This window comes from Culex quinquefasciatus, chromosome 1 (genome assembly GCF_015732765.1).
Source record: "Culex quinquefasciatus strain JHB chromosome 1, VPISU_Cqui_1.0_pri_paternal, whole genome shotgun sequence".
In the NCBI taxonomy this organism is placed as follows: Eukaryota; Metazoa; Arthropoda; class Insecta; order Diptera; family Culicidae; genus Culex; species Culex quinquefasciatus.
Genome location: NC_051861.1, coordinates 45482452 through 45504396, shown reverse-complemented (window position 1 = coordinate 45504396; position 21945 = coordinate 45482452). Strand labels below are relative to the sequence as shown.

The 21945-nt window shown below is 37.3% G+C and overlaps 2 protein-coding genes and 1 long non-coding RNA gene across 3 annotated transcripts in view; all 3 read left to right on the top strand.

Moving 5' to 3' along the window:
* Nucleotides 1-21945, top strand: part of LOC6041357 (calcium-activated chloride channel regulator 1) — a 105354-nt gene that overhangs the window by 72887 nt on the left and 10522 nt on the right. The gene's annotated exons all lie outside the window — the stretch shown is intronic.
* Nucleotides 6760-7399, top strand: LOC119767566. The gene is made up of 2 exons (XR_005277592.1): nucleotides 6760-6907; nucleotides 6973-7399. It is a non-coding gene; the product is annotated as an uncharacterized LOC119767566 (long non-coding RNA).
* Nucleotides 11187-12053, top strand: LOC119767558. Its single transcript, XM_038256428.1, has 2 exons — nucleotides 11187-11381; nucleotides 11440-12053. The coding sequence occupies exons 1-2, from the start codon at nucleotides 11193-11195 to the stop codon at nucleotides 11557-11559; spliced, it is 309 nt and encodes a 102-aa protein (XP_038112356.1). The 5' UTR covers nucleotides 11187-11192; the 3' UTR covers nucleotides 11560-12053.

Below are 21945 nucleotides of genomic sequence, written 5' to 3'. Positions count from 1 at the left end.
GGAACCAACACGAAACTTGGCGTGGAATGGTGGGGGGCGGGGAGGTACTACAGTGCCGAACGAGTTTGTTGGTACGAGAAGTTCGGAATTGCACCTAGTTCTACCCCGGTACAACAAGCTGAACTCCACTGTAGCACGGATTACGGATCTATTACGCGACCCAAGTACCATTCACCACATGCAATTAGATGTGAATCATCACTGAGTTGGTCGTCGGTCGAGTCGGTCTCGAGTTTGGTGGCGTTAGAACGACGCCGTAAAGTCAGGCCATTGAAGCCCGTCAACCGGCAATCCGGAATAGCGGATGGCCCTGAATGGACCGGATTCTTTTCTAGCAATCTACCGAGACTTCTGGGATGTGCTGGAAACTATCAGCTCGTCTCCACCACAAACAAACGAGAGCAGAACAAGCTCGCAAATTGCTTTCGAACGGAGAGTACAGTTCTGTTTGATGTAAAATTGAAGGACGTTTGCGGTTCTTCCTCTGATTTGTGTAATGCGAAGAATTCCGTTTGAACTGGGATTTAGGCCTATCGATTGCTCTACCTGTAGCAAGAGGAAGTTCAAGTTCTGCAGATAACAGCACAGCGATTCAGAAAGGATTTCCCTGACGTAACGAGGGTGTACAATACCCTTCGGGCAGAATGTGGCAGCTTCAGATTGATCTGTTATGCGTGTGGGTTGGAGGCTCTTTCAACTATCTTCTAAGTCAATCCTTTGGATTGGATTACTTGTTTACTCGGTGATGTGTTTAATTTCTGAGAGTAGTTTGATATATCTGAGTCCTGTAGATAACTGTTGAATAAGGAGAGCAATCTTCTTTTGTAAACAAGTTTCAAGTGATGTTTGAGATTTCCCGAGTTGTTTAACATTTTTGTTGTTCTCTTCAATCTTGCTACGTAATTCAAAATGCTAAAATAAAACACACTGTTTGTTTTACTAAGGCATCGTCACGGTTGCGAGAACGAAATTGCCTTCATTCGAAGCAATAATTACTGCTGAAACAGCAACCGAACGGGATTGTTATCGTGACTTTGGTATCACGCAAAACCAACATGTTAATTCAATCGAATAACCGTGACCGCACGCAAATCAACTATGAAAATCAGTATGAATAGATCGTGGAAGTTATCCCGGGGAAGTTATCCTGGACGCCATAAAGATGGCGGTCGCAGGCCGTAGGATAACTGTCAAAGGATAACTTCCCATCTTCCTCTTAGATGGGAAGTTATCCTGGGAGGTTATCCTACGGCTAAAAACGGCGGCCATCTTTATGGCATCCAGGATAACTTTAGGTTATCCTACGGCAGATTATGAAAAATAAATATGATTCAAGAAATTAAACACTGTTTAAACAATAACAAAGTTTGGTTTTCCAAAATCTTAAAAAGGTGAATAATTTGGATAACGGATTCAAAATTAAATAAATTCAACCTTTCTGAAAAATCCCAAGGCTCCTCAGAAATAAATGAAAGGATTTAACTAAACAGTCAAAACCTCCTAGGGCCAGCTATGGGGAGTTGATAAAATTATTCTAAAAATGTAGAACATTATTTCCAAGTCCTACAAGCATGTTTTTCAATTCGGCATGCTTGCCAAGTAATTTTAAAAATGTTTTCAGAACATATTATAATAAAATTTGGAATAAATTCAAAGAAATTCTCAAAGAACCTCGTAGAGCCAGCTATGGGGAGTTGATAAAATTATTTTAAAAATGTAGAACATTATTTCTAAGTCCTACAAGCATGTTTTTCAATTCGGCATGCTTGCCAAAATATTTTAAAAATATTTCCTGAACATATTTTAATAAAATTTGAAATAAATTCAAAGAAACTCTTAAAAAACCTCGTAGGGCCAGCTATAAGGAGTTGATAAAATTATTTTAAAATACAGAACACAATGTTTAAGTTCTATTAGCATGTACTTTTATTCGGCATGCTTAATTGCCAAGTAAATTGAAAAATATTTTTAGAAAAATTAATTATGTTCTTCATTTTTAGAATAAAGTTATCAACTTCTTATAGCTGGTCTCACGAGTTTTTTTGAATTTCATTGAATTTATTCAACATTTTAAAATATGTTCTATTTGTAGTTATTTGGCAAGCATGCCGAATTCAAAAACTTGCATGTAGGACTTGAAAATGATAATCTGCATTTTTGGAATAATTTTATCAACTCCCCATAGCTGGCCCTACGAGGTTCTTTGAGAATTTCTTTGAATTTATTCCAAATTTTATTATAATATGTTCTGAAAACATTTTTAAAATTACTTGGCAAGCATGCCGAATTGAAAACATGCTTGTAGGACTCGGAAATAATGTTCTACATTTTAGAATAATTTTATCAACTCCCCATAGCTGGCCCTACGAGGTTCTTTGAGAATTTCTTTGAATTTATTCCAAATTTTATTATAATATGTTCTGAAAACATTTTTAAAATTACTTGGCAAGCATGCCGAATTGAAAAACATGCTTGTAGGACTTGGAAATAATGTTCTACATTTTTAGAATAATTTTATCAACTCCCCATAGCTGGCCCTACGAGGTTCTTTGAGAATTTCTTTGAATTTATTCCAAATTTTATTATAATATGTTCTGAAAACATTTTTAAAATTACTTGGCAAGCATGCCGAATTGAAAAACATGCTTGTAGGACTCGGAAATAATGTTCTACATTTTTAAAATAATTTTATTAACTTCCCGTAGCTGGCCCTACGAGGTTCTTTAAGAATTTCTTTGAATTTATTCCAAATTTTATTATAATATGTTCTGAAAACATTTTTAAAATTACTTGGCAAGCATGCCGAATTGAAAAACATGCTTGTAGGACTTGGAAATAATGTTCTACATTTTTAGAATAATTTTATCAACTCCCCATAGCTGGCCCTACGAGGTTCTTTGATAATTTCTTTGAATTTATTCCAAATTTTATTATAATATGTTCAGAAAACATTTTTAAAATTACTTGGCCAGCATGCCGAATTGAAAAACATGCTTGTAGAACTAGGTAATAATGTTCTGCATTATTAAAATAATTGTATTAACCTCTCATAGCTGGCCCAACGAGGATTTCAATTTTTATTTTCATTCATTCATTTTTCTTTTTGGGAGCGTTTAGGTTTTTCAGATTTTTTTTGTGAATTCAAATTTTGCATCATTAATCTTTATTTGTTTTTCATTTTTATATTTTTTTAACACTGAACCTTGCAATTGTTTAAATAATGTTTACTTCCTTTAATCATTTTTATTTGTCATAATCGGCCGTAGGATAACCAGAAGTTATCCTGGATGCCATAAAGATGGCCGCCGTTAGCGGCCGTAGGATAACCGTCCAGGATAACTTCAGCCAGGTAGTATGAATGAAGAGTGCCAAATTAAGTCTGATTAGAGGAATGGTGGAATCAAAAAATTGGCGTTCACCTACAGCTTCTAAAAAGCATTTTTAAAACGAAAATAAAATAATGAATAATTCAGTAAGAAGAGAGCAGGCAAAGTGATTACAGTTTTTGCTCTTGTACAAACTATCATTTGATAATTCATGCACCAAAATATCAGAAGGTTTAGCGACCGTTACTATAGCTTATGAGTTTTCTTCTTTATCTCGTGACTGCCAGCAGGAGCATTCCCTTTCATTTTTTTTTCTTTTTGCTTCGTTCCTGAGAACCCGCCGAAGATTCCGCAATGAAACAACGCGAGAAGGAGTTGGGAAAGGAAGCATTCTTTTATAATGTAACGCAAAAAAAGATTAACAAAATGTTTATAAAAAACTCAAATTTTTTGTTTTCTACCACAAGCCTAGAAATGAGCAGAAACTTGCAATAGAGACCACAAAAACCCGGGGGTCGTTTAAGGGGTTACATACATGTAGAAAATCACAAAATTTCATATTACTGAAATTTTATTAAATCAACTTAAAAGATGATTTTCAAACACTCCTGAAAGTTTCATGAAGGTATTTCATGATTAAACTGAGTTAGAGACGATTTAAGCTCAGAGTTTTGCCATGCGCAGAGCAAACTGTCTAACTTTCTGAGCGTTTTTCTCTGAACACCAAGTTAATTTACGGGTGCCACGATATCTCGAGATGGGACGGACCAAATTGGCTGAAATTTTGGGTGAAGACTCCCAAGACATATTCCATGTGCATGACGAAGCCCGATTTTGAAATTTTGAATTTTCAAAAAATACAAAAATCAAAAACTGGCGATTTTTGATATGAAAAACAGAACAATATTTTTATCTTTTTTTTAAATATTTTTTTTTGAAAATTGGCCTTCGTCATGCACACGAGACCGGTTTAACGAGGCTTCACCAAAATTTTGAGCCGATTTGTTCGAAGCAATATTGAGATATCGTGGCACCCGTTTTTTGAAACTGCTAACTTCAAATAGCTATATCTCGGCAAAGCTACAACCAAATGCCTTCAAATTTGTTTTGTCAATAGGTGAAAAGTAATATTTTAATGCCCTGAAAACAGATTTTAAAAAAAGTTTAAGTGTGTGCTCAAACCCACCTCTGACATTTTTGCCGATTTACATGTATGTAACCCCTTAAGTGGATTGCTTTGCTTACTTGAAGGTGAGCAATTCTCTATCAAAACCGGATAGGGATTTTATTTGTATTGTTTGATTAAAAAATTAAATATTATGGGGCCTTCCCTATGACCAAAGAAGCTAATTTGTGGTTGGTTGGTTCACCCATACAAGTCTTCACACAATTTTGGCAGCTGACCATACAAACATGGTACGTCCAAACAGTTGTAACTTTTGAGTGAATTTTCTGATCGATTTGGTGTCTTCGGCAAAGTTGAGGTATTGTTGAGGACTATTGAGCAATAATAGGTACACGGAAAAAATGGAATTTTTAATAAACTTTTTTTCACAAAAACTCAATTTCCCTCCCCTTTTTTTTGATTGTCGAGATTTCTTGATATGTTTTAGAGGACAACAATCCGCAACTTTTGAGCCATAGAGAAGCATGGTCACAAAATCTGTCGCTGAGTTGTGATTTTTTGAAAAATTAGTGATTTTTGGGAAAAATCGAAATCAAAAACAAAAAATTTTTTGACCTTACTTTTTTATGTAAAATTGAATTTTCAATATAAAAGTACTTCACAGATTTTTGATAAAGGGCTCCGTTTTCAAGATATAACAACCGAAAGTTTGATTGTATCGAAACATTTGCAGTTTTTCGTTTTTTTTATAGTGACCATGCGTGACCATTTCTAAAAACATTTGAAAAGTTCAGAAAATTTGCTATTAAATTGTCTAAGAGCCATTAAGGATTGGACCTCTGGTTGCTGGGATACAGCGGCTCAAAGGAAAATAAACAGGACAATTGAAGTTTTCTAAGTCTCAGCAACTAATGACTAACTAATTTCAGTGTTAAAACATGAAATCTCCGTGAAATTTTCCGGACTTTCCGAAAATAATATTTTTGGATATTTCGTATTTTGGAAAATTTTCTCAATAGTCCTCAACAATACCTACAACTTTAATCAGAAAATTTCACTCAAGAGTTACAACTGTTTGAATATTGACGCAACAAAATTGTATGGAGACTTGTATGGGTGAATCAATTACACAAAATAGTTTCTTTGGTCCCCACAAAGTTTGAGCTAAATAAAAAAATACAAATAATAAAAATGGTCGAAATCGGCCGATTTCGTAGAAAATTGCTTAGGTAAGACGGGCAATGTGTGTAAACAAACCGAAACAAATAATTTAAAGTGGTGCTAACAGGGAAAGTCACCAAACATCATCAACTGATTGATTTTATTCGAGAAGTTCGGGAGCGATTTTCTCTTGCGTGATTCGCCTTCTCTCTCTTTCGGGGGTGAAGAAAGTTTGCAAGCGAAAATGTGATTATTCCATCCCTGCTGGCAGATGAGAATGTTGCGACGGAAAAACGGAAGGAGCAGTGAATATTGGGAACTGAGATTTTGGGCATGATAATTGTAGTCGCTGAGAACTGAAAGTTTGACTTTTTACAACCCTTAAAGACATAAAAATCTTTTTTTTTTCATTTTTATATGACTTGAACTTTGTGGGACCAGTAGTATTTTTCGATAAAATTTCTAAAAAAATTCGAGTCAAGCCAAGCATCCTGATTGCTCGCAACCCTTCCTTTCACTCGTGAGCACAAATCGGACGCGATGCAAATCTGCTCCGATGAACTCATGCCGTATAAAATTTCACTGGCTGCTTACGAATCGCGTTTTGATCGGCACCGAGTGAGTAAATTCTGATTTTTGAACCGAACATCAGAACCCTTGAAGACTTAGTTTTAAAAATCACATTATTATTTTTCACGGTCTTTAAAAGCATCCAGTATTTTACATTCAGCTTTTTCAATAGGTTCAAACACATTATAAAATCCACAAGAGAACTCTATCGTAATAATATCGTTACGAATACACACTAAAAAAAATATGAAAATTACACCTAACGTCATAGCAAAATCAACATAAAATAACATCATGTAATTGTAAATCGAACATAAAATTGTGGCTATTATGATGCAGACTTTAAAAATTGATATGAATAAGCTGAAACAGAGATTTACATCATACGAGACTGAAAGATCAATTTATTTTGACTGAACAGTACGTTTCGTTTGATGCACATGTTTGGAGCGTTTGATTAAATGTAATTTTATGTGCGATGATTTAATTTTACTCTGAATTTAACCCAATTCTATGCATTCTCAGTGCATTTTCCTTGACAGTGTACAGACACTTTAAACGTCAGCCATGTTTGAAGCGGAGAGAAAATTGCGGAGCAGCTCCGGTCTTGAAATGCCCAGATTCTGGCACCAAAATAACCAGATTCCGACAAAAGTGGGCAGAATCTTCCACCACCAACCGGTTCCCCAGCAGCCAGCAGGAAAAAGTGAAAACAATAATTGAGGTAAGCACAGATTTTGCGTTGGAGTTTAGTAAATTCACAGCATTTTTTCTTGCTACGTTTTTCAGATGGCAGAACTTTACCGAGGGTTTTTGCCGAGGGACCGACTTCTTGGCCACTTCCCTTAGGGCTGATTTACCGCTGAACATCCGGCCACATCTGCTCAGGCGGGCAAGAACACTTGAGCGGCTGACGTCGATTTGTTTCCTGAAACAGCTTCCGAAAATTTTGCCGCGAGAATTTGAGTTCGCTGTTTGGAGAAGGAGCACGGAGGTGTTCCCGCAAGCACTTCGCCGCCGCTCCGAGCAAGCTGATCATTGTTTTTTGAACCGATCGGGCACAACTACAAGGCTCCATCAACGGTTCCAAATAATTCGGAAGATTGGATGAAACGAGCAGCGATCGACTTTACGGTGATGCTAGTGTTTTGTGTTTAATCTTGTGTGCTCAACGCTTTACGAAAGTGTAGCTAATAAAATGATTTTAAACGAACAATTTCGATTTATTTTTATGAAAGGTTACCATCCCAAATTATCCTTTATTTTGAATATTACACCAACCAAAATTTCCAGCACGCGTAAAATTACATTGCCATCGTTCGTTGTTCATGTCATGTAATTTTAAAATCTGATGTAATTTTCTGTCTCATCAGACGCTCCAGTTATGTGCATCGATAAGACAGAATATTACACGATTTTTTCGAAGTGTGTAGTGCTAAAGAAGAGTTCCACAATCTCAGCACAAATCCTGCGAATCAACGAGTTCAAAAGCACTTCTGCTCACCAGATGGTCAATGGCAATGAATGAGCGAAAAAGAGATTTGTAATTCGGGCAACTAGTCAATTATTGAACCCCGTGTTGGTTGGAAGGTTTATGATGTTCAACGCTCAAAGTTATTTATTTTTGTTTCGATAATTGTCAAAATACCCCAGTCCTCCTTACTTTAAACCAATGCTGTACCTGTGAGATCGCGAACCTGGCTGAACAATCAAAGGGGAAGCAGTGCACTGTGCAGTGCCACCAGGACAGGTAGAAAATGTGAAATATCTATAAAAACGATCGCCAGACTTACTGGCTGGCCTTTCTGGTTGCCTGCGAAAGGAATTATTCATAGAAACCGAATCCCGCCAGTCCGCTAGCCCCGGGGGATGAAAAGAAGGTGGAAAGATTACATGATTTTTCTCACGCTTCGTGTTTCGAGCTGGAATAGAAGCAACCCCTTGGAAAGATGCCTACACAGAAAAAAAAGTGTGAATTTACACGACACTGAATTTATGTTTTCCACGTAAACATGCTCAATGTAAATTTGAAATTCGTTGTAAAACGCTGAATTGCATTTAAAGACCCTTCATGTAAAATGAGATTAAATGTAACGCATGTTTGTCGTGTAAATGGATTCGATTTTTTTGCCAATTGTAAAATTTGAATTCATGAAATGCATGTAAATGATTATTCAATGTAAAATTTGCTTCACGTAAATGTTTAAGTAATTTAAATTTAATTTGAAATCTTGTTTGTTCATGATAGTGACAGCTCAATATTGTTGACGATTGCGGGTGAAGATGCGGGAGTGTTAAAGAGACAAACGTAAATTTTTGCTGTAAATTCAAGCATTTTTTGATCATTAATTGTGTTCAAGTGCAATTCAGGATAGTTTCAATAAAGAACGCAACAAGTTTTTACGGGTCGAGTTGAAAGTGGCAGGAAACCAAGAAATATCAAAACAAAACGAAAATACGCATTGGTTGAAGAAAATGGTGCCGATTAATTCACAAAACGCAGTGTCTGGTCCGGTGACACGGACCGCGGAATTTCGCCGGAAGCTTTTGCAACTGGATTAATCCTTCCCGGAAACTGAGGGAACGGAATATTTTGACTTCCAGCTGGTTCCATAAGCATTCAGCATCCCTCTTGCGGAATCCTTACTTGAAAGTTCATGTCTTCATGCTGCTTGGACGGAACATCTTGGCCAATTTGCAACCAGCAAATGTTCTTTTAACAGTCTGAGGTATGGAACCTGTTGAACCGCCTTCTCGACACATTTCTATCCCGCCGTGCCAGTCAACACATCACTCATCAAGATCTCCAGGATTACAACGAGAAGTGGTCTGATTGGAACAGCCAGTTCTGCCGCAGGAGTTAGAACAAGCTATTCCGGTAAGGTGCTTCCGGGTCAAGAGCGGCATGCCAAAGTGTTCTCGCATATACATTCCGGGCCTTGGTGATGTATTCTACGAAACATTTATGTTCAAAAACATTCACTAAATCAACTATTTTGTTTTGAAATAGCAAACCTTTTGAGAGGAAAACTTCACTTGGGCATCCGGTTTAGAAGGTTTTTGTTATTGGCCAGAAAATTTGATAAGAAGAATCATCGTAGAAAAAAAACACTTTTCGGGACAGTTCGGACTTTTTTTGCGACAGAACAAAACATTTTCTTGTTGACAGCTGCCAAGTCAAGGCCTTTGACAAGTCAGAGCCACAACCTCTGAGAAATGAAATACCGCGATCAGTATGATGGTTGAACAAAATAGGGCTGATGTAAGGCCGATCAGGTTGTAGAACTTCTCAGTGGGAGGTAGCTCAATTTCACCACTTGAATGTTCAGCCATGGTAACCATGGCAATTTAAGTTTTCACCACGGGTTTTAGGACGTTCATAACTTACGTTGAACCTAATGAGAAATTAAGTATATAATTTTCTTAAATTTTTGTCTGACTTTGCCAAGACTAGCACAAAAGGAACAATAAGGGATCAGCCTTTCAAATAAGACTTTCAACAACATTTTTTAGATTTTATATTGATAACTATTTTTTATGTAGGGATGGTAATTTATGTTATAAATAATATATATATTGAAGAAAATCTCTAAACGCTCATTTAATAATTAAGCAAAAAGAACAAAGATTCAACAAGACAAAAGCAAGTATTTTACTTAAAATAAAAGTAGAAAAGCATGAAACAACAGAAGATTTATTTTCTTAGAAGAAAAGTTGCTAAAAAAATTTCCTTCCCCACAAACAAGGTAAAAAAAGAAATTGGTGTTAGAGAATTTCAGAGTACCGTATCGGTACCGATATACAAGTGCTCGCCTCTAGAATCCCCCAAAAATTTACTAATGCCCAGTAAACTCAATCGGAATTCTAAAACGGAATTTGTAAACGATTCGAATTGAATTCCGTTTCAGAATTCCGATTTGGGTTGACTGTGGGAACTTGCTTGATAGTGTTAGCGCAGCTGAACATTTCAAAAATTCACCACCAAAACTAGTTATAATAATCAAAATTTCGCCAACATTAAATTAAGCGTGTACAATTTGTTTTGGTTTGGTTCTCGCAGATTCACTATAGTTTTTTCGTCTGCTGCGATCGCGTAAAATTTGTTTTGTTTTGCCGGTTTAGCGATTGCAAGTGTTGAAGTTCGATTTCCCTGGTTCTGCAGGCGCTGTTCTTCTACGGAAAGAGCGATCAGGTATACGAGATGCGCTTCCGGGCGAAGATTGTGGAGCTGCCGAAGAACGGTTACTTTGATCAGTCTGAAGCGACCGGATGGCTTGCAGGCGATCACGGACGGTTGCACATCCCGGTTGCACAACGGCCTGCGAACGATAAGCAGCAAGCTGGACGACATGCAGAACTTGCTGAACGAAATGCGCGACGGAATGATCCAGGTGAAGCAAGGCGTGGCGAGAGTTCAGCAGAGGTTGGCATTGGTTCTTTCTTTTTTTGGTGTTGAGCTTATTTAATGTTTGGTTTTCAGGATGCAAGAGCCGCAACCGCAAGCCTGTGTGCGATACCAGAACTGCGTCGAAAAGACTGGTGACGATCGTGATGCATCTGCTGGTAATAGTCGCGTACAACATTTATCGGTAAATAGTAACTGCTACAGTTGTAGACAAAAATAGTATACTTATCAAAATTTTTGACCTTTTCAGCGAAAGCAGAACCGCCCAGGCAAGAAGTTCTACTTGAAATTATACTTTCCGGCCAGCTGTCTGTACGTGAGGAAGCAGCCGACCCGGGACAAGAAAAAGTACTTCATATCAAGCTGACGGATCAGAAACTGAGGTAAGAAAAGTTGCATTATAAGGACCTTCTCCGCGACCATTATTTCAGAGCAAAGGATTTTTTTCAAACTGCAGAACATGAACGTGCTGACTCGTCGCCTGGAAACCAATTCTACCGCTCGTGTTCCGGTTTGAATAGTAGTTCATGACGCTGTCGATGCTCTTTCTCATCACATTCGAGCGACACCGTTATTGATCGTGGTGGTATGCGTTGGTCCAGAGATGACACCGAATCCTCATCTTTCAGTAGCTTGTGGTGAATATTGCGTCTTCCGTCTCGGCAGCAGCTGTAATCGGATCGAATTCAAATCTCCAGCTGAAAAGGATCTAGTTGGTGAAACCGTTCAGCGATCATCAGCCGCCGAGCTGCTTCCCGGTTCAACCCGTGACTTTTTCAGCCCAACACGACTGGTAAGCTGAATCGTAGAAATAATGGCGGAACTTTTCTTTACTTTGGTTTATTTTGTAGATTTTGCTGAGACCTTTCACGGACGTGGGACGTCCGGAACGTCGTTCAAGCACCACAAACTATCACTCATCGCGGACAAGCATTCAACGGCGACGAGAAATTGTGCTTGAGACGCCATAGGAACGTTAACAATCATCGATTCTGACAATTCTGATAGAAAACCAATGGTCAACTGATGACCTTTTAAAATAAATCGTAAGTAAAAGACCTTTTTTCTAAACAAACTTTACTTTCCTGTAAATTCTTCAAGAAAAAGCATTTAATTTAGATACGCTCATATTCACGGTGTAAGTTGGAGTGGGTAAAAAATACGTTTTATCATTTATGCAAACCTCGTTGGATTTAGATTGTGATATATTTTTCGAAAGCTTTGGTTGGTATTGTTTTCTGCACTTAGGATGGAACGCTTTTGTTTTGAGTTGAGCTTGAATCAAATCAAAACAAAACCGTAAGCATGTGTTTCAAAGATGTTACGAGACAAAACAAATCGCAATGCTTTTGAAAATTACATCAGATTCTAGATTCAACGGGGTAAAAAAATTTACAGCTTTCTTAAATTTACGTAGATTTCATCGGAAATTTACATGTTTTGAAGTCCCTTTTGCTCCGGCTAATTTACGTTGGATGACATGTAAATTTAAAATGAAACTCATTTAAATTAGCATCATTAATGACGTGCACTTTTGGTACATCATTAATGATGTAAATTTACCGGATTATTTTTTTCTGTGTAACTGATGGATATAAACGGGGAGGAATTCGAGTCCCGGAGGCCATTACGGTGACGACGGCAGTCGTTTTTGGGTAATTTAGGGAGACAGAAAGAGGCCGAAATTCCATTAGTGATGATCGGATTTCTTCAAAGTTTGGGTTTTCCGGGGTGGTGGTGGGAATTGTCAACACCGACCAGTGCAAGTAACGAAGGTCTGCTGGGAATATTTTGAACGATTGCAGTTTTAATTTTTCGGAAAAAAAAACCAATCGAGCTTCTGCAGTAGCAATGTAATTTGATAGCATTTCGAGCTAGCTCCTTGCCAGAAGCCAGGAAACTAGCTGGAATAGTTACATAAAACAAAATATGAGCCACCTGCCAGCCAGAAATCTTTCCCGAGAAGAAGCGGGGTTTCTCACAACCGTCAGCCCCGGCCTCGCACAATGAAGTTGAGCATGAACATATATGAAAAGCTGCCTCGTTGTGCACATTCACCGATTCCCAGCGAGGAAACCTGCCAGTACTTTTTACATTAAATTGTACATCATGCCTCCGCTAGAGAGTCTCTGCCATATATGCGCCATCAATTTTATTTTATTTTATTCCATTAGGTAAACGGGCCAAAAAGCCCGCGAAGAATCTGCCTTTCGAATGTTGTACTGCGCGATGGCAAAGACGAACGGAGTCTTGTACGACCGTTCTCCTGCAGGTTAGAGAGATTGCGACAACCGGTAACAATTGCCGATCACTACTGCGTTGCCGTTTTGCCAACTTGTAATGTTTAGATTCAATAATGCTCAATTTCAGGAAAATGTATGACTTAGGGCAAATTTGCAAAAAACAATGTTCGCATCATTTTGCTGAAAATCGGCATGAACAAGTATATCAGAATGTGGCAAGACAGCACAACGGCGACGTCCACAGGTACAGAGTCTGCAGAAGCTTGACGCAGCAAACGGCTCGACGTCTCGCAGAGACTGGTGTGGTGGAGTGAGCTTAAATCAAACCTGACAGTGATGCGAATAAAATGTAGATAATTTGTGAAATAGACCTGATGCTTCTCATATGGATATACGCTCGAAACCGGCTCGACCATCTTTTGGTGTTGTACATATTGCTAAATTAAATCCACTTGCGCTGAAAACGAACACACGAAGAAGTGATGTTGCATTCTTTGCGTTGAGTAATTTAACGTTCAATTTAGGAAAGTGTTCGGGTGTTGTAACGCACGTTGCTTGATGTTGATGAACGTATTAGTCGGTTATGCGTCTCCTGTGATGGACATGTTAAGCTCGATGGTGCGGCTTTTAGGATGGTTTTGCTTCGAGTTGTGGAATCCAGTTTGACATGGGGATTGTGACCTCGGTTCGGATATGGTGCTGAGAGAAAAAAATGTAAACATTTTTGTACAATTTACTCAAAGTCTGACGGGTGCTACACTAATGGACATCAGATTGTGGCGCGCTGGTGACAGCTAATGAGACGTCAGTTCTGACAAATCTGCAATATCGTTCGCTCCTGAACACGGCAAAAAATCAATTCCGGAATGCGTGAATTGTGTTCGTGAATTTGAGAACCACGAAGTGTTATATTGCAAATGCACCATACTCATAGATAAATTCCTTCGTAGTTTTTAAATACATGTACACAATTCACGATTTCCGGAATTTACGAACAAAGTGTTCAAATTACATGGTACGTTTTTCAAAATCGTACCATGAGATTTGGACACTTTGTTCGAGGTTCCTATTTTCATGAACGCTTGTTCACGACTTTGGGAACTCTATTTTCTCCTTGTAAATAAGGACAGCAATTTTTAAAGGGCTTACAATCATTGAACATTGGAACTGTTGCTCTAATTCAACTGTTCTGCATCTTTTCTAACCGAAACAATTAAAAAATATACACAAATTTTGCATAAACGAGCCCAAAACAGCTGTCCCGATTCGCCTAAGATGTTATATGTTGATAGGACCTTTTGAAAAAAATAACTAGAAAACTTTATTATTTGTTAATATTTCTTGAAGGTTAAACAAATTTCTCAAAATACCGTATATAAAAAAAATGTTCTAATAAAACGACGCGGAATTTGGTATAGATTATTCCAATGTAAAAATTTCATGTAAAATACACAGATTTTTACATAATACCGTACATTTTTCAAATATATTCAAGTTTGCATAATTTGCAATATGGGTATCAAAAGGCACACAATTTTGTTTAGATTTTCACTGTTACCCAGTTTTTAATGTGACCTACTAATATTTTCATTAAATACCGTATTTTTTAAACACAATTTTAATGTAAATTTTTATAAGAGTACCGTCACCAAGGGTTAGGGGAGAGTGGGGAGACTTGATCCCCGGGGACACTTGATCCCAAGCCTGTATCTCGTCAGCATGTGGGTAAAACAATTAGCTTTGTTCTAGAAAGTTGTGTGAAATTAACTAAAACTCATTGTAGAAAACACAGAAAAAAATTAAAAAATGTTTAGATGGAGTTACACACATTTTTCTGAAACGAGCCGCAAAAAACTTCCAAGAGATCTTTTTTTCTTTGTTTTGATATGTATAGAAAACACTCAAAAATTATTCACAAAAATAATTTTCATACATGAATTGTTTGATAAACTTATCAACTCCAAAACCCTTACGCATTTGATGTTAAATTTATCGTCATACTATGTTTACAATCAATTGTTTAAAAAAGTGCGTTTAGGGAGACTTGATCCCTGCATTTTTACAGTCACTGGAATCAGCTTCAAGATTAATTAATTGGGCTGGGTTTTCATACATAGTTTCCTTTAGTATATTTGTACATAACTTACTGCAGTTTGAACCTTTTTTCAAAAGTTTTGTAAACAAAAATTTCCAGCTTTTGTAAACATGCTTAATTTTGGTCTAAAAAATAATATTTTATGTTTTTTAAATATTTTACACATTTTACTTGTTATATTTTGAACACAAACGTACAGGTTTTATGTGAAATTGCTGTAACTTATAGAAAATTTAAAGTTTGGATGAATAAGAAACATTTTGCTTAAGATTTCTTCAAAATGTTGAAAGGGGAATCAAGTTACCCCTAACATTTTTGAAATGCTCGTTTAAAATATTTTTTTTAAACGCATGATATGATTCGAAGAGTTAATCTGATGAAATACCCTTATTAGCCAAAAATAGATGAATATTTAAGCTTTCAATTCATGCAAAAAGTTTATAGTTTTGTGAGAAATTGACAGAGTTATGTGCGATACAAAAAAAGGGGATCAAGTCTCCCCACTCTCCCCTACATTGAGTGTGGGAGGGGGTGAGATTGGGATCATAAAAAAATCCGAAAAAATACTAAATACTAAAAAATACTTAACGAAAAACTTTTAAAAAATAGTTGTGTTGAATTATTCTTATATTTTTTTTTACTTGAATATTCTTATTTTTAATTCCAGAGAGACTTTGATAGCCATAGTTTTTCTTGTTAAAATCAGATTTTCGCAAAAACCACTTTTTTTCAAAAAATCATAACTCCGCGCCATTTCATCCGATTTTAGCTGTCTTAGACGCATAAGAAGTTTGGCTATTTGGGAAAAATAGTAAGAAGTTTCAAAAATCTAGCTTAACATTTAAAAAAGGTCGTATGAAAACTTAAAATGCTGTTTTGAAGGTCTCGGGACCAAAGAGCCTATACCTGAAAATATTTTTACCTGATTCCACGGAAAATTTTACATTATATATCAAACAATGGTGAAACTATGTTTTCAATAAAAAAATTTGAAAATAAAAACTGGAGTTTTTGACGGGCACGCGAAAAAATGGGAAAATGACGAAAACGGGGAAAAATTTACTTTTTTCACTAAAACTGCGATAACTTGAAAATGTCAGCGATGACCTATACATGTTAGGGTACAAAAATTCACAACTTTTTGTACCCTTTGAGCCCGATCGGAGAACTTTTTTTCGAATCATGCTGTTTGCGTGGGGAATTGCTGTATAATAATATAATAAATTTTTGGTAAAATTGTAAAATAGTTACAGTTTGCCTGGAATCCGTTATAATCACTTTTTGCCTTCCTCACTGAGGTAAGGCTATAATCCTGCTCTAAAATTGAACTTTTTATTAAAAGCTCGAAAACCCACCTTGATGTATACATATCGACTCAGAATCGAAAACTGAACAAATGTCTGTGTGTATGTGTGTGTGTATGTGTGTGTGTATGTGTGTGTGTATGTGTGTGTGTATGTGTGTGTGTATGTGTGTGTGTATGTGACCAATAATGTCACTCAGTTTTCTCAGCACTGGCTGAACCGATTTTGACCAAACCAGTCGCATTCGATTTGGTTTAGGGTCCCATACGGTGCTATTGAATTGTTTGAAGTTTCGATAAGTAGTTCAAAAGTTATGTATAAAAATGTGTTTTCGCAAATTTTTGGAAGATGAATAAATGACAGTAAACTGAACCAAACATCATCATGTTATACATAGTTATTTAGGTAATTGAAAGACCTTTCCAACGAGTCCACAACATTGAAGATCTGGCAACCCTGTCTCGAGTTATAACCACTTAAGTGATATTTATGTACTTTTTTGTAGCCGGATCTCATTTAAATGTATGTAAACAATGTCCGGATCCATCATCCGACCCATCGTTGGTTAGGTAATCAAAAGACCTTTCCAACGAATCTACAACATTGAAGATCTGGCAACCCTGTCTCGAGTTATGACCACTTAAGTGATATATATGTACTTTTTTGTAGCCGGATCTCACTTAAATGTATGTAAACAATATCTGGATTCATCATCCGACCCATCGTTGGTTAGGTAATTAAAAGACCTTTCCAACGAGTCCTAAACATTGAAGATCTGGCAACCCTGTCTCGAGTTCTGACCACTTAAGTGATATTTATGTACTTTTTTGTAGCCGGATCTCACTTAAATGTATGTAAACAATATCCGGATCCATCATCCGACCCATCGTTGGTTAGGTAATCGAAAGACCTTTCCAACGAGTCCACAACATTGAAGATCTGGCAACCCTGTCTCGAGTTATGACCACTTAAGTGATATATATGTACTTTTTTGTAGCCGGATCTCACTTAAATGTATGTAAACAATATCCGGATCCATCATCCGACCCATCGTTGGTTAGGTAATCAAAAGACCTTTCCAACGAGTCCACAACATTGAAGATCTGGCAACCCTGTCTCGAGTTATGACCACTTATGTGATATATATGTACTTTTTTGTAGCCGGATCTCACTTAAATGTATGTAAACAATATCCGGATCCATCATCCGACCCATCGTTGGTTAGGTAATCGAAAGACCTTTCCAACGAGTCCACAACATTGAAGATCTGGCAAACATGTCTCGAGTTATGACCACTTAAGTGATATATATGTACTTTTTTGTAGCCGGATCTCACTTAAATGTATGTAAACAATATCCGGATCCATCATCCGACCCATCGTTGGTTAGGTAATTAAAAGACCTTTCCAACGAGTTCTAAACATTGAAGATCTGGCAACCCTGTCTCGAGTTCTGACCACTTTAGTGATATTTATGTACTTTTTTGTAGCCGGATCTTACTTAAATGTATGTAAACAATGTCCGGATCCATCATCCGACCCATCGTTGGTTGAGTAATTAAAAGACCTTTCCAACGAGTCTTAAACATTGAAGATCTGGCATCCCTGTCTCGAGTTCTGACCACCTAAGTGATATTTATGTACTTTTTTGTAGCCGGATCTCACTTAAATGTATGTAAACAATATCCGGATCCATCATCCGACCCATCGTTGGTTAGGTAATTAAAAGACCTTTCCAACGAGTTCTAAACATTGAAGATCTGGCAACCCTGTCTCGAGTTCTGACCACTTAAGTGATATTTATGTACTTTTTTGTAGCCGGATCTCACTTAAATGTATGTAAACAATATCCGGATCCATCATCCGACCCATCGTTGGTTAGGTAATCGAAAGACCTTTCCAACGAGTCCACAACATTGAAGATCTGGCAACCCTGTCTCGAGTTATGACCACTTAAGTGATATATATGTACTTTTTTGTAGCCGGATCTCACTTAAATGTATGTAAACAATATCCAGATCCATCATCCGACCCATCGTTGGTTAGGTAATCGAAAGACCTTTCCAACGAGTCCACAACATTGAAGATCTGGCAACCCTGTCTCGAGTTATGACCACTTAAGTGATATATATGTACTTTTTTGTAGCCGGATCTCACTTAAATGTATGTAAACAATATCCGGATCCATCATCCGACCCATCGTTGGTTAGGTAATCAAAAGACCTTTCCAACGAGTCCACAACATTGAAGATCTGGCAACCCTGTCTCGAGTTATGACCACTTAAGTGATATATATGTACTTTTTTGTAGCCGGATCTCACTTTAATGTATGTAAACAATATCCGGATCCATCATCCGATCCATCGTTGGTTAGGTAATCGAAAGACCTTTCCAACGAGTCCACAACATTGAAGATCTGGCAACCCTGTCTCGAGTTATGACCACTTAAGTGATATATATGTACTTTTTTGTAGCCGGATCTCACTTAAATGTATGTAAACAATATCCGGATCCATCATCCGACCCATCGTTGGTTAGGTAATCGAAAGACCTTTCCAACGAGTCCACAACATTGAAGATCTGGCAACCCTGTCTCGAGTTATGACCACTTAAGTGATATATATGTACTTTTTTGTAGCCGGATCTCACTTAAATGTATGTAAACAATATCCAGATCCATCATCCGACCCATCGTTGGTTAGGTAATCGAAAGACCTTTCCAACGAGTCCACAACATTGAAGATCTGGCAACCCTGTCTCGAGTTATGACCACTTAAGTGATATATATGTACTTTTTTGTAGCCGGATCTCACTTAAATGTATGTAAACAATATCCGGATCCATCATCCGACCCATCGTTGGTTAGGTAATCGAAAGACCTTTCCAACGAGTCCACAACATTGAAGATCTGGCAACCCTGTCTCGAGTTATGACCACTTAAGTGATATATATGTACTTTTTTGTAGCCGGAAGTGATATATATGTACTTTTTTGTAGCCGGATCTCACTTTAATGTATGTAAACAATATCCGGATCCATCATCCGATCCATCGTTGGTTAGGTAATCGAAAGACCTTTCCAACGAGTCCACAACATTGAAGATCTGGCAAACATGTCTCGAGTTATGACCACTTAAGTGATATATATGTACTTTTTTGTAGCCGGATCTCACTTAAATGTATGTAAACAATATCCGGATCCATCATCCGACCCATCGTTGGTTAGGTAATCAAAAGACCTTTCCAACGAGTCCACAACACTGAAGATCTGGCAACCCTGTCTCGAGTTATGACCACTTAAGTGATATATATGTACTTTTTTGTAGCCGGATCTCACTTAAATGTATGTAAACAATATCCAGATCCATCATCCGACCCATCGTTGGTTAGGTAATTAAAAGACCTTTCCAACGAGTCCTAAACATTGAAGATCTGGCAACCCTGTCTCGAGTTCTGACCACTTAAGTGATATTTATGTACTTTTTTTTGTAGCCGGATCTTACTTAAATGTATGTAAACAATGTCCGGATCCATCATTCTACCCATCGTTGATTAGGTAATCGAGATACCTTTCCAACGAGTCCACAACATTGAAGATCTGGCAACCCTGCCTCGAGTTCTGACCACTTATGAGCCCTTGAGTGATATGTGTGTTTTTTTTGATCAAATTTGTGTCCAAATCCATCATATTACATATCACCCTTTGTTGGAAAAGAGTGAGGAAGGCACCAACCACATAGGTGGATTAAGTTAGTTTTTTAATATCAATTCATTGTGCATTTTAAACAGAACTCGAAGCATGAATCAAATGTTTTCACACTTTATATCGAATTTGTTCTGCTGAAATTGCCAAAAGATTTAGAGTTTTTTTTTTGAATTATGTTTTAAAGACTCATAATATTTATTATTTGTAAATTTATGTTACCTTCTTTTAAAGGAAATATTGTTCAAATAATCCGAAAATGCTTTCCGTTTTCCGATTCAAATTCATGTTCCTGGAGAAAATAATGACATTTTGAGAATATTCAAATAATAATGTTCGTATTTTTGTTTACTATGCTAACTAACTTTTTAAATTTTTCAAAATTTAATGAAAACTTTTTTTACAGTTACTTTAAACACTTCTCTACCACGGTTGATATGATTGATTCCAGAACATTCCGTACGTATTTAATTTGTACCCTTTAGTTTGAGGAAAAATTCGTTTCGTTTCGTTAGGTGGCCGGGGGGGGGGGAGGGTTGCGATTGTCCACGCTCCATACAAAAAAAGATTTTGTTTGTATGGAAATTGTCTACAATGAGGGGAGGGGGTGTTTGAAATTTCCAAAAAAGTGTCGACGTGGTTTGTGGATGGTCCCTTATGCTTGAAATTTGTTGTTAAGGTTCCGTCAGTGGGTGTGGCTATGGGTAAAAAAACAATACACCTCTCGATATTCTTAATAACAAAAACAATTTAAATAACATCAATTTTAACGTAGCACTGTTCTTAGATAGTTTACTAATATTTTTTTCCAAAACTTGGTGGAGTGGAGGGGGTGACATTAAGTCAAATGAAACTAAAATTATGATCAAATACAAAGATAGAGTAAAAACAAGTCATCCAACAGTGTTTCTTGTTCAAGGGAATTGTATTGACATGCTACAATGTATAGATTTTCTAACATTTGGGTACTTTTCGAGCAATTCCAACAAAAATATTGAAAACATGATTTTTGAGAAGTCATTGTTGGCCGAAAACGTATCTCAACTTTAAACAGCTGCCAAAAGGTTAAGCATTGTTCTAAGAACTAGAATCTTAAGATGTCCCTACACAACCCTTTTAACAGAATTTAGTTTCATTGCAAAGAAACTGAGAACTTTTAAAATCCGTAAAAAAACACTTTGACCCAATGTCACCCCCACTGACGTTTTTGTTTTTAATATTTTGCTGGGTTTGCTTTAAAGTTAGGCAGATTTTTTCTTAATCCCAACATGAACTTAACGCTTAAGCGTTCTTTTTTGCGCGGATGTACAGTAAGTGGCAGTGCGTGGCCGAATGGTTACGCTGTCCGCTTTGTAAGCGGATGATTCTGGGTTCGATTCCCATCTGCTGCAACCTTCCATCGGATGAGGAAGTAAAATGTCGGTCCCGGCCTTGGTTGTTAGGCCGTTAAGTCGTTCCAGGTGTAGGAGTCGTCTCCATGCCATAAGTACAAACAACACACCAAACCAAACCTACTCCGGTGGAATCGCTGGCGGCGGTTGGACTCGCAATCCAAAGGTCGTCAGTTCAAACACTGGGGTGGAAGGTTCCTTGGAGTAGAAAGAGGTTTGGGTGATCTCCCCATTCAAGCCTTCGGACTCCTAGGTTCGAGCAGAAACTTGCAATAGAGACCACAAAAGACCCGGGGGTCGTTAATGTGGATGGTTTGATTTTTTGTACAGTAAGTTCAGTGAACCAGATTCTAAAATTGGATTTAAATTATGAAAGTTTTACGAAAATTTAAATTGAAATTTCAGCTCTACAGTCAAGTTTAATTACAGGAACTCTTTCGTATTCATCAAAACTATCCAACACCTGTCTACCACAGACCAACAAAAAAAATCAATCTGTGCCAGAAAAACAATCACCCCGCTTCTATTCTGTACAAATAAGCGATTATAACTTTTCTTGTTATCCACGGCGAAGCCCACACCACTTTTCTGCTCAATCATCGTAATTCTCCTCCTGCAAACCC